This window comes from Egretta garzetta, unplaced genomic scaffold (genome assembly GCF_000687185.1).
Source record: "Egretta garzetta isolate BGI_Z169 unplaced genomic scaffold, ASM68718v1 scaffold209, whole genome shotgun sequence".
NCBI lineage: Eukaryota > Metazoa > Chordata > Aves > Pelecaniformes > Ardeidae > Egretta > Egretta garzetta.
Window position 1 is genome coordinate 3795404 of NW_009260839.1, and position 12996 is coordinate 3808399.

General features: G+C 54.6%; 1 protein-coding gene across 1 annotated transcript in view; it reads left to right on the top strand.

Moving 5' to 3' along the window:
- SH3PXD2B (SH3 and PX domains 2B) overlaps nt 1–9312 on the top strand; it is an 82643-nt gene extending 73331 nt beyond the window's left edge. The window contains exons 8-15 of the mRNA XM_035902487.1: nt 205–339; nt 1862–1966; nt 2690–2773; nt 4073–4190; nt 5471–5697; nt 6226–6275; nt 6770–6895; nt 7816–9312. Of these exons, the coding sequence (XP_035758380.1) occupies nt 205–339; nt 1862–1966; nt 2690–2773; nt 4073–4190; nt 5471–5697; nt 6226–6275; nt 6770–6895; nt 7816–9312 (2342 nt within the window). The remainder of the gene's footprint in view (nt 1–204; nt 340–1861; nt 1967–2689; nt 2774–4072; nt 4191–5470; nt 5698–6225; nt 6276–6769; nt 6896–7815) is intronic.
- Nucleotides 9313–12996: the final 3684 nt, after the last annotated feature.

Sequence of the window (12996 nt, forward strand, 5' to 3'; positions counted from 1 at the left end):
GCTGTACCCATCTCACCTGGCTGCTGGTTTGGTCTCTCTCCTCCTCACTCTGCCCGAGTTCCTGGCTCACATCTCTCACGCTGGGGTCCCCAGGGTGTCCTGGAGCTGCTCGCAGGCCAGCAGGTGCTTGGGAGCGGTGGCCCACGCTCTCAGGAGCTGGTGCTGACCCTGGCACACGGGTCAGTTCTTGTCCCCCCTGTGCAGGAGCTGACTCTGCGTCGGTCGACCCCTTGGTGCTGGAGCAATATGTCGTGGTGGCGGACTACCAGAAGCAGGAGAGCTCCGAGATCAGCTTGTGCGTGGGCCAGTTGGTGGATATCATTGAGAAGAACGAATCAGGTACAGAGAGTTTGGCTTGGCAGAGGGCTCCGGGTCTACTCTGTGTCACAGAGCAGGGGCAGGAACAGCAATCCTGTATTATCAGTGTTTTCCTAGTAGGACCTTAAGTAAAACAGCCTCCAGGCACCTCAGAGGGACATCCTTGGATGGCCAGCTGAGGTGGGATGTGGAGGGAGCAGCTTCCGTCTGCAGGCTGTCTGTATGAGCGTGGACAAGGCTTCAGGGCTGTCTCTGAAGGAAGGGCCTGATTACCCGTGTGCTGAGCGCCAGGCGCCGTCCATCTTTTACAGTCTCTACTTTATGCTTCTTTGTGCTGAAAAGCTTGGGTGGTGGCTCCTGAGGACAAAAGCTGTTCCCGGAGTTGGCAGGCTTGGTTCATTGACAGTAGGGGACACTCTCATGGTGCCCATGAAAGACCCCATTGTGCGTTCGCAATTCCTGCCTCCGGACAAGGATGAAGCACCCTGCTGGGGAGCGGGGCAGCAGCCGAGCCCTTCGCTTGCTTCAAAACCTAAGCTTGCTCTTAACCTCTGCAAAGGGATTGAGTCACGTTGTGGGCCCAGCTTCTGGAGTTTGCTGAAAAGGGGAGTTTATTCCCTGGCTTTAGCAGAAGTTGCTGAGCAGCGTTTAAAGATAAATTGTGAAAATAAGATTTTAAAATTCTGGAAACCCGGTTCCCAGCGGATTACTTGCACCAGGAGCTGTTTGAGAATGGGGAAAATAAAAGCAACCCTGAAGCAAGTGAAACCTATTAGCACAGCCAATTCAAAAGATATGGCAAATAATTTATTTATCAAATGTCAGCCCTGGTTTTCCCTTCCATGCAGGTAGCTGCTGATTCTCTCCCCAGCAATCTAGTTGTCTTTCTAAATGACTCACTGGTGAGATTCTGAGGATAATGCTCAGTCTTTGTTTTTTTTTCCTCCCTAAAGACACAAATAGCTTGTGCTTTTAATAACTGAGGAGCATGTGTTTATTTTGATTGGACACCCAGGGTGGCCCAGCATTGCTCGTGGCCGCTATGGAGCTGGCTAGGTTTCCACTGGGAGAGCTCATGTTTTAATCCTGCATTCGCTCTTAGCTTTTAAAATTTGCTGTTTCCACAAATGTAAAGAAGGCGAGCGCGCAGCAGGAGTCAGCTATCGATTTGCAGACAGTGTATTCATCTCTGCTAATTGGCCTGGGCTTGCTGACCCAGGCTGAGGGAAAATGAACCATGAAGGGGAGAAAAAAAGGAAAGCAAATGCGGTGGCTGGAGCCATTCAGTTCTCAGCATCTCTCACATTTTTCATGGGGACGGAACCGTACATTTACATAGCATTTAGCTGCGATTCTCCCATGCTGCTGTCTGTGCTCCCTTTCAGGTAGTGCTTGGCTCTGTTGCTTTGGGGTCACCCCAGCCTCCTGTGTAGGCAGCAAGGAGGGTACAAAGCCCCCCAGGCTCATGGTTTGAAAGGAGGGAGGGAGGTTGGTTTTGGCTGGTGGGAGCCCTTGGCTGAGCTGCCTGCTCTTTTCTTCTCAGGCTGGTGGTTTGTGAGCACGTCGGAGGAGCAAGGCTGGGTGCCGGCGACCTGCCTGGAGGCCCAGGATGGTGTCCAGGACGAGTTCTCAATGCAGCCCGATGAAGGTAAGAAGGTGCTGGAGACATCTGCCCCAGCTTGTTTGTGCGGAACCACACTGAGCTGCCTGCAGGATGGCTTAGCCCTCCCTGACTTAGGCAAGGCAAGAGCCCAGGGAAGGACAAACCCACACGTGCTGTTCAGTCATGTCTGCCCGTAGTGGTCCTGCCTGCCCAGCGCTCTGCTCCAGTGCTGGAGGAGGAGCGGGGCAGCTGGGTACTGACGGTGTGACTGCTGGCCTTCCTGCTCCCTCGCGGAGGGGCTGAAGGTGCCACCTCGGGGGAACACCCAGTTCTGCCATCCCAATGCCTCCTTTATGCCCCAAGGGAGCTGTTTTACCTGCGCTGGAGGAGGAGCAAAGCTCAGGTCCTAGGGCAATTCCCTTGTCTTCTAAACCCATGCAGAACAAAGAGCATGCCTGAGCTCATGTTATGCTTAGAGCCTATCTGAAGTATCTCTGCTTAGAGCAAATCTGAAACGCCCCTGAAGAACGCATCCTTTCCTTTGACCACTCTGTGCTCAAAGCAGTGCTGTAGCTGGCTCAGCCCCTTGCTCTGGGAGATGGAGGTGGGAGGGGAGGCCCCGACCAGGGAGGTCCCCCAGAGGGCTCCAGGAGAGTAAAGTCTCTGTGCCACGCTCTGGTGTCAGCCCTGTCTCCTTTTGGACCTGAAGTTCCACCTCCTTATGTCCTCTCTTGTCCTTCTCCTGCTTCCCCAACATGCTCTTCCCAGTCCCATGGAGATACTGGTCTCTGCCCAGGCACGTTGGCCGCCGTCGGACTCTTGGGGACTTGTACACCAGTGGATGGGGTCAAGGTGGACTCATAGAGACTTGTTCGGCTGCCCATGTTTTGTGCTTGGAGCCTTGTCGTCTGCATGTTTGTTTGCTTTGCATGTGATAGACCCTGCTTGCGTCAGTCCTCAGTGCATGCCATACGTGCTCCTCAGCCTTCCATTAGGCCCACTCATGTCCATCTCTCTTTCCTCTATCAGCATTTCCTTCTAACTTTCTGAGGCTTGTTTTGTGCACAGAGGCTGGAGTTTCTGCTTTCCCCAGCACATGTATGCAGACCTCTTGCAACTGCTGCTTCAGTTCCTGTAAGAGTAACTCCTCTGAGCCATAGCCCTGGGGTTGGTGGCTCAGATGGGGTCAGGAAGAGAAGAGCCAGCTTGGTTTTGCCGGATGTGACAGGATATTTTCTGCTTTGGCTCATTTACGTGAAGGGGGTGGGAAACCAGGCCCTTCGAGGACTGTGCTCCTCCAAGAAGACAAAGGCAGGAAACATGCATGGTGGGGACATACAAATGACCAGAGGTGTGGGTTTTGGAGGTAGACTTTTCCCAAAATGGCCTTCACCCTATTGTGGCACTGCTTAAGCACAGGCAATTGCTTTCCGCGGTTTCTTCCAGAGAGGGCAGGATAAGGTGAGGGACAGGGGTGGATGGATGGACCTGTTCGTCTGATACATTGTCCGCATGTCTGTTAGGATGTTTCCCCTTCCTCTTGAAGGGAGGAGCATCCACGTCCCTGCTTACCTTTGTTTGGTCTAGTGGACAGGACATCGGACTCCTCTTCAGGCTCACCACATGGCTTTGACCAATGTCTTGGGGGACGCAACTGTTGAACAGGGTAGTTCATGTAGACCTGCTGTTGTAAAGCGGTTTGAGAGCTGTGCATGAGAGCACGTCTGGGGGGGGGGGTTACTCCCTGATGTCTACGGGATTTCCTTCCCTCTATAGATGACAGCTCTTTAAAGGCTCTAAGAAAGAAATTTGTACTGAAACGGACTCATGGAAGGGCTTTGGTGAAGAGCAGGTGAAAGGAGAGCTGTCGTGTAAAAGGTAGTCTTTAGTCCTAAGGGAGAGGAGGAACTGGTTTAGGCAACTTCTCCTTGGAGCAGACTAGCTCACCAAAGCTTACATTTCAAAATGCAGCTGGGTTTGTTCTGAAATACATTTCACTGGCATTTCTTTTACGAATGGTTATCCATCTCTGTGTGTTTGCACCTGTATTACAACAGGAATTATCATTATATAAAGCACTTAACTATTGTTTGACTGAGTCCAGGTTTCTGTGAACAGTAAATCCATGAAACTGCACTTTCTTTCCAACAGAGGAGAAGTACACAGTTATTTACCCCTACACCGCAAGAGACCAGGATGAAATGAACCTGGACAAAGGGGCTGTGGTGGAGGTCATCCAGAAGAACCTGGAGGGCTGGTGGAAAATCAGGTACCATCCCTACCTCTTCCTCTTCCCTGACACTGCAGCTGGGGCTGTGCAAAACAGAGACCTGATGTGCATGGGATGTACAGTGCAAAGGCAGGTCTAGCGTATTGGGAAGGGCAGAGTACCCAAACTCATTTCTCTCCATCCCTACAAATTAAAGCTAGCTGACATTCAGGGCTTCAGCCAAGCATGGCTGTGATTAAACATCTTTAAAATCCCCCGATTTCCTGCGCTGGGAGGTGGACTGCATCACGGCATCACATGCCCCAGCAGTGCAACAGGACCCGGTGTGGGAGCGTTAGTGTTACATCATGTGCTGCTGATAGGAAAACCAGTGAGTGCGCTGGAGGCAGGCTGGGTCCTCTGGCTGTGTTGGGAGGCTCCTGCGGAGAAGGGCTGTTGTCTGAGCCAGGTCTGCTGTGTGCAGGGTGTGCTGAGGTCAAAGACTCCAGATCGTCCTGAGATGATACTCCTGGAAGCTCATTTTCTCTCGCCTGCGGTCTAGCGAATGGCTGGACTTGAGCAGGGGGGGAGCACATGCTGCAATTTTCTTAACCTTACATTGAACCTCTGGTCTTGGCATCAGCAAAGTTCCAGAAAAATGTCCGTTGACTTTTTAAGCAGAGTAGGCCTGCCACAAGAGCTCTAAAGGCAATTACAAGCTCGGTAGCCGGTGCCATCTGAGCGTAGTGGCTGCAGCCCAGCCAGCGGGGAGAGTCTCTGGTGCTGGCGCGAGACCCTCAGCATGGCAGGGAGACTCCGCGGATGTGGTTTCTCAATCAGATCGTGGGGCTGGTTTCTCTCCTAAAGAGTGCAGATTTAGAGCAGGGAAGGGATCCAGGCTGCTGGTGCTCAGGCAGAGAGCTTGTGCTTTCTCCAAAGACCAGGTACATCAATCCTAGCAGCAGTGCTCTGGTTTTCCCCTCTACTTCCCCTGCCAGTGTGCTTCATTCCTGAACTGGTGCCATTGCTGAGGTGAAAAGGAAATCGGGCTTTGTGCTGTTCCCAGCCCTCAGCCCGCTGGCTGTGGCCAGCATGCACGGGAGCATTAGTCATGGCTGGAGCTCCCCACAGGTGCCCACGTGCCACGGAGCGTGGCACCAGGCAAGCTCCTAATGCCTAGATCATGCAACACCTTCAGTCAATGCATGTCCTGATATCAGGGGATGTCTGAGGGCTCCAACACCACTCGAGCGCAGTGGGTTGCTCCTCTGGGAAGGACTCGTGGCCCCGGTGCAGCACAGGGGCTCTGCACAGTGACGTTGCTGTTGTTGCCACCGCAGGTACCAGGGCCAAGAAGGATGGGCCCCCGCCTCCTACCTCAAAAAGGGGAATGGAGAGATGTTCTCGCAGAAGCTGGGGTCAGGCTCCTCCACTCATTCCTGTGCCTTGGATCTGGATGGCATCTCCCGGCAGCAGGTCGTGGCGAGCCGAGAGAAGGATGGGCTCACTGGCCAAAGGGATGGGAGATTTGACAGCCGTCCCCTGCCCAATGCTGACATCCGACGCAGTAAGTGGCCGGTCGGGAGGAGGCTGGTGGTGGCTGGGGGCGCAGCCTTTTCTGCAGGCTTTTGGGCAACGTACCGGGGTGTGAGGGGGGCAGAAGGCTGGCAGGTACTGTAAGCTCTGCAGCAAGGTCTGGAAGTGACATTGCACAGGGACCTGATGATGATCAGCAAATGTGATAAAAGCCTCCCCCTCCTACACTAGAGATGCTCTCCTTTCAGAAGCTGGGGCATTTTAACCCCTCTGCAGGCCAGGTCTTCTGGGTCAGGCCTGCAATGAAAAAGCAATTTCGTGTGGTGACCTCAGCTGCATTTCCCAGTGCAAAGCTGGTTCCTCTTCCAGTGGGTTGCTCTCAAAACCTGGGTGACCCATGCCACTCAGGGTGCTGGGCAGACAGGTTCCTCATTTGACTTCTTGCCCATGGGGCAGGCTTGGTCCTTGCCTTTCTGTTTTCTCTTTCACTTCTCTTTCGTGAGGATATGTGTGACCAAAAGCCAGAAACTCAACAGCGTCTGAAATTCTTGCTCCACAGAGTCACCAAAGATGAGGCAGAGACCCCCTCCTCGCCGAGATCTCACCATAGTAAGTGCCAGCCGATGTAGGAGAGCAACAGTGGCAAAGGGAGTAAGAGAGGAGCACTGAAAGGAGCTCTGGGCACTCGTTATTCTTTGCCGGGGCTCTTGTCCCTGTACCATGGGCTCTGCTCTTGGTCAAGGCTGGAGTACATATGCCGCCTCCCTGCTGCCTTAAGACTCTTCTCTTTGCATGTGGTCTTTAAATGAACTTTTGGCCAGTCTGTCCCGCGAGGCTGGGTTGCTGGCAAGAGGCTGCAGGCTGGCTCCCTCCCGCTGGGGAGGGTGGCTCTGCTGTCAGCCAGAGCTCTGGTGCTGAGCGATTTTCTGCTCAGCCTGGAAATGGTTTGCTGGTTTGTGTTGGTGAGGGTGCTGCATGGGCACAGCTGATCTCCCTGGCCTGGCCGTGCTGGCTGGTGTCTCTGCAGGCTGGTGATCTGCATGGATTTTGTGTCACACTTTCTGTAGAAACACACTGGTGGGTTTTCTTTTTTCTTGTCATAGCCACGTGGTTTGAACCTGCCTAAACCTCCTGTCCCTCCTCAAGTGGAAGAGGAATATTATACCATCGCTGACTTCCAGACCACCATCCCTGATGGCATCAGCTTCCAGGCAGGAATGAAAGTAGAGGTGAGACTGTCATCTTCCCTTCTCCCATCTTCATGTCAGTGCAACTTGCCTGACTTCCATTGCCCTGGGACCTTTTTCAGGCAGGAGCTCCCTTTCCAGGCAGGGAAGATCTGCTCACCACGGCATTCCGGGTGGAAACTGGGCATGGTGGTGCATGCAATTGCCTCTGTGGACTGTTAACATCCCAGGGCTCTCCTACAGTGGGAGAGAAACCTGTACAAGCTTGTGAGTCCCTGGTGCTCTTGGTGGCCTCCTGTCCCCCAAGTGTGTGGGTGCTGTGTTCTCTGAGCTAGTCGAAATTAAAAGCACATTACAAAAGGGGGTAGAGATGGTGGGGTTTTCATATTTAAGCCAGGTGTAAAGTTAAAAGCCCTTCCAGAACTGCTTTCTTAGCACACCCACTTTTGCTTGGCAGAATCCCTCTTGCAGATGTGGATTTGCTTTTCAAAATGTAAGCTGTGCCTCTCTAGGAGGATTTTTCCTTTACGGCTGCCCCAGTCAGCTCCTCCCAGGTCGCAGCCCCGCTTCTGGAGCACGCAGAGGCCGGATGGTTGCTGATCCATGCAGCGTCGCTGCTGGTTGATCGCTCCAACAGTGCCGCACAGTGGCCACCGCCAGGACCCAGCATCCCTGTCCTGTCTCCCAGGCGGAATGGTGACAGCTCAGCCACAGCTCCTTGACATGGCTATGTCACTCCTTGTTCTTTGGTGCCATGGCACACAGGTCCCCTTCCTTGGCAGAGGTCATTAGCAGGTTCCCCTCCTGTTAGGATACTAGTCCTGTGATTACAAGGCTTTTGGTTACTGGGGCAGGGAGGCACCGAGGCACCACCCTGACATCGTTTCAGAGGCACCCAGCATCCCCTTTTGTGCAGAGAGGGCTCCAGCATGGATGCCTGAGGTTTCCTTTCCCTTTGGCAGGTTATTGAGAAGAACCTGAGCGGCTGGTGGTACATTCAGATTGAGGAGAAGGAAGGCTGGGCCCCCGCCACATTCATCGATAAGTACAAGAAAACCAGCAATGCGTCCAGGCCAAATTTCCTGGCTCCGCTACCCAACGAGATGGCCCAGCTCCGGCTTGGCGATGCCACGGCTGACAGCAGTGCCAGCGAGGAAGTGACGGGACCGTGCCGTCCTCTGCCAGAGGCTCCTCCTAACGGTACGGACTGTGGTGGGAAGTGGGCCAAAGACTGGAAGGGGAAGGAGGCTCCTGAGAGTGGGGACCTAGCCTTTGCCAGTGGCTATGAGGAGATCGTGGACCGTGACACAGAGGAGAAGCCCAGCCTGCCGCCCAGGAAGGAGTCCATCATTAAATCGGAAGGCGAGTTACTGGAGAGGCAGAGGCCTCCCCCCAAGCCCCCAGGCATGATTTTGCCCATGATCCCCCCCAAGCAGTCGGCAGCCCCCAAGGACAGCAAGAAGCCTGAGCTGAAACCAGAAAAGGCCAAACTCTTCCAGCTGAAAAACGAAATGGGACTGGAATGTGGACACAAGGTGTCAGCCAAGGAAGTGAAGAAGCCAAACCTCCGGCCCATTGTCAAGCCAACCAAGCCAAAAGCTGAGCCTGTGGAGGACAAACCTGAGCCCATCGCCCAGAATCCATTCTTGAAGTCAAGACCTCAAATCAGGCCAAAACCTGCTGCAGCCCCCCGGACTGACCCACCTCCAGCTGATGATAAACTGGACATTTGCAGCCTGCGGAGCAAGCTTAGACCTGCAAAGTGCCCAGAGAAACTCTCCGAGCAGGACAGTGCTGCTGGCGAAAGCTCTTTCAGTAATGCCACGGTCTCTTCGGAGGCTTCTGGAAGGTTTCAGGAGCGACCAAGCATGGAGAGCAAACCCCTGCCCAAGCTGGGCAGCCACGCTGCGAAAGAGGCGCTGCCTAAACCTCCCCTGGGCCCAGCAAACACCCCGGGTGCCAGGGAGCCCCCGCCGCAGCGCCCGGTTGTGCCACCCCGCAGACCACCCCCCCCAAAGAAAACAGCGGGTCCTGCCTCCGGCCCCGCAGCGGAGGTCAAGGCCCCGGCAAGGGAAGCGCCTGAAATCAGGTCATCCCCAGTGCCGGGGAGGCCAATGCTGGTTCCTCCAAAAGCCAAGCCATTCCTCGCTGCCTCTGTCCAGGACGAAGCCAAAGCGAAAAGCAGCGTAAGCTCAAAGGTCATATCCAAGCCAGTGGAGAGAGGGGAAGCCAAGGAGAGGACCTCAGCCCCCATCTCCAGTCCGGACACCTCCAAGGACGCTCTCTACGTGGCAGTGGCAGATTTTGAAGGCGATGAGGAGACCAACAGCTTTAAAGAAGGGACTTTGTTTGAAGTTCGCGAGAAGAACAGCAGCGGCTGGTGGTTTTGCAAGGTCCTGACTGGGGGGCCATGCTGGGAGGGCTGGATCCCTTCCAATTACCTACGGAAGAAGCCATAGCTGCTCCTCTGCTTGCACAGCTGGAGGTTCCCTGGTCTCTCACCTGAGTATTTAATTAGCAGATTAATTTATAGTTTTCCGTGTGGCTGGCTTAAAAAAAAAAAAAAGATAATAATTGAGATCCCACACATCCCAGCTGGTGCCTGTTGGCGGCAGCATGGAGGAAGAAGCTCAGCCTCCCCTTCCCACCCGCGTGTTCCCACCCGCCCTCCTCCCTGCATCCCCCCTGAGCTCCCGTGGCTGCCTCCAGCCACACACCTGGAGCTGCTCTGGACAAGTTTCCTGGCATATGATGGCTACCATGGTTCTCCATGCTGGGGAAATGGACCTTGATAGACATTTTTGCCACCTGCACAGGGAATTAAGAAGAAACACAGCAGTAGCCAGGGAGGGACGTGAAGTGTGGAACGGTACCAATGAAGAAAATCTGGCCGTACAAAAGGATTTGCCTTTCCCTGAGGCTCAGGGTCACGGTCCATCGTTGTACGTCACATTGCTTAGTCCAGGTGTGTAGCAGAGCCATAGGGAATGTGACAAAAAGGAGGAATTACTGCTGAGGACGGGGCCCCTGTAGCTCTGCGTGCACACGTAGGCACAGGTGTTGCGCTCCGGTTAAGGGCTGTGCCTTGCTCCCCCCCCACACGTGCCACGGGACCATCCCTTGGTCCTTCCCTGCTCTACAAAGACAAGTGTTAACTTCAACATCCTCCCAGTGGAAGAAGAGAAGTAGAAGAATACACACACGCACGCACAGACACATACAGAACAGGTCCTCTCTGTGCTGATCCAGGACGCTATGCAGGCTTCTCCCTTGGGTTATTACAACCAAACAACGAGAGGTGTTTTGCTTCAGTAGCTGAAGAATACTATGCAAGGCACAGAGGATGAAAATGACCCCAAAACACCTGGAAAGAAGATGCTTTGCTTTCCTTCCCACACGGACTGCCCTGCCTGTTGGACTAATAGGGGACCACCCGTTCCCACGACCCACAGAGCTTCCCCGGGCTGGCAGGCAGCAGCCAGGAGGTGGGTCCTTCAGTAGGTGCTGATATTATCAAGTGCAATCCAGAATGTGGGAGTTCAGCTCCTCATCACGACCAGTTGCGAGGTGTGTCTGGTGCTCAGGGGCTCCCTGCCTTGTTTGTCACCCCAGCTGCCTGTCTTCCAGGTACTTCCATTGCATCTTGTGCGGCAGGCTGGCTGGGGGGCTTCAGGTCAAGCAGAGCCTGGGGTTTTTCCATGCTGACATTCCTGCCTGCCAAGCCTAATCTTGCCTGCAGTGTTGCTTATCCCAGCAGGAGGATGAGTGTGGATGAGCTGTCATTCCCCAGTGCTGCTTTCTTCCCTTCTGTACTTGGTTACTTGCAGATTCAGGGCCACGTTTCTCTCTCTGGAAGAGCTTTAAACCCGGCGCTTCTGTGGGTTTCTTGTTGACCAAGGCCCTTTGCCCTTTCTAGTATAATTACAAGTGTAAGCGCTGCAGCCTCAGCTCCACAGCCGCGTTATTTTGCTGCTGAAAAAAATTATAGCTTTCCCTCTAATTTGAGGCTGGCAGAACTGAACGAGTGTTCTCCACTCCCCCAAGTGCTTGCGTCCTTCTCTGTCCCATATTTTCTACCGTGGAGATGTGGAGTTGAAGACTTCTCTGCCTGCATACAGAATGAAAATGGTGGTGCCTCAGGCCAGGGTCGTTCTGGGAAGGTGATGGGGCAGTTTGTCCCAGCCCTGGTTTGATCTGATAGAGAAGCCCTGACCATCCCAGTCAGGTCTCATATCCAGGAGCCCCAAGGTTCATTTTTAGCTGTGGGAATGCATGCACCCCGGTCTCCAGCTGATTCCTCTCCCTCCCACCTACGGTTTTCTCTGGTGGCACATCAGCCTCTGATCAGGCTGACTCACCTGAGCTGGCAATAAGCAATACATCTGCAACCCAGTCTGATAACAAAGTTCCTTGCGTGGCACAGTGTAAGGTGTTGATCTGCTCCCAGGAGGGTTGCAGGGTGGGTTGGAGGAACAATGCTGCCTTGTCTCTGTGCATCTCTTGCTCCAGTAAATCCCTTTTGCTTTGGAAAGGAATGGGGACAGGATGAGTTAAGCCAGAGCTGCCTGGCGGCTGAATCCAGCCCCCATCATATCTGGGGCGGGAGGGGCTGGACCTGTGCCCCCTCCACCCTGGCAGTTTCACGCAGGGGGTGGAAGGGCTGTGTGCCCTTTCCCCGTGGTACCATGTCCTTGGTCTCTCTTTGCCGAATGGCCTTTTAATCTCAGAAGTGTCTCTCCTTTCTCTGTCTCAGAGACCTCACTGCCCCCGGCTTTCCTCAGAGGGGACAGTGCTATTTCTGTTGCCTCCATACTAAATGAGGGCTATTTCTGCTTTCCTCCCAGACTGAACCTCAGAACTGGTAGTGCTTCATTTTGCTGACACAAGTACTGTATTTTGCTCATTGAGCATGTGACAGGATCGCTCCCTTATTCCCAAAGAGCTTCCAAGAAGGCAGGGTGAGTGCCCAAGGCGGGAAGGGGGGTCACCCTCAGTAGGGTGCCAACACCGGCAGCCTTACCCCTTCCTACCGCTCCTCTGTCTGTGAAGGGACCGCAGGCTGGACAACGGCTCCCCTTGGGAAGAGCCATTGGGCTGGCAGGGCTTTGCCCCCGCCATCCAACACGTGGCCCCTGGTTCACCAGCCGCACGTGCCCTCTGCCAGGCTGCGTCTCCTCTCTGTACCTCGTACGTCAAATGCAGCCAAGCTCCCCGACTACCTCGTGAGGAGGAGGAGGGCGGCCAGGAGGCTCGATTCCCCGAGCTTGGCTGCAAGGCTCATCACCCATCAGCCAAAGACCAACCTCCCTCCTTGCCCACCACCAGTGCAGTCCCGAGGCTGGGGCTTGTGGCAAAGTGGGGGGTATCACCGTGGCTTGGGGCAGAAGAGCCTGGTGTCGGGGGAATCCCGCAGCTCAGCACATCCCTGGCAGGCTGGAGGCCCCCACTGCACCCTGCTCCTCCTGGCAGGCTCCCACAGCCTGTCGTCTGTCTGGCTATACTATGTAAGCGCATATAAATCTACATTACTGGTTTTTAGGGAGGGTGGGGTTGAGGTTTGTTTGTTGGATTGTTTTGCTTTCTTTTTTTTTAAGAAATAAAAAGAAACTGCTTGACTGGTTTCAAGCACCCTTGTGAACCCATGTCTGACTGGCGTATGTCTGGGGTGCCGCACGGCGGCTGTCTCAGGAGGTGTGCCGTCCTCCTGGCCGGAGCGATGGCAGCTCTGCCCGGGGAGCTGGTCCGGGCTCTGGCACGTGCTGTTTGCCACTGTGACGGTGGTACCGGCAAGGAGCCCTGAGCCATACTCCTTCGTGCTGCAGAGGCACCGTCCCCAGGTGAAGTATTTCTCTGTCCTTGGCCACTTTTGTCTGCTGGGAGTCGAACAGGGTGGTGCTGTGTTGCCCGGCTTCGTGGAGGCTTGCAGCAAGGGCTTCTGGCTGGGACATCCCTTGCAAGGGGGCTGGGGCAGGTCACAACGCTTGGACTTTTGACTTACGGTTCCTGGCCATGAATAGCCCAGCTCCTCCATCGCTCCTGTGCCCTGGGTCGCTTCATGGGTATCCCATGCTGGAGGCACTGCTGGAGCAGGGTTCAGGCATGGGTACGTGTAGGGTCTGTGCAGCTGTGGCTGGGGGGGGGGT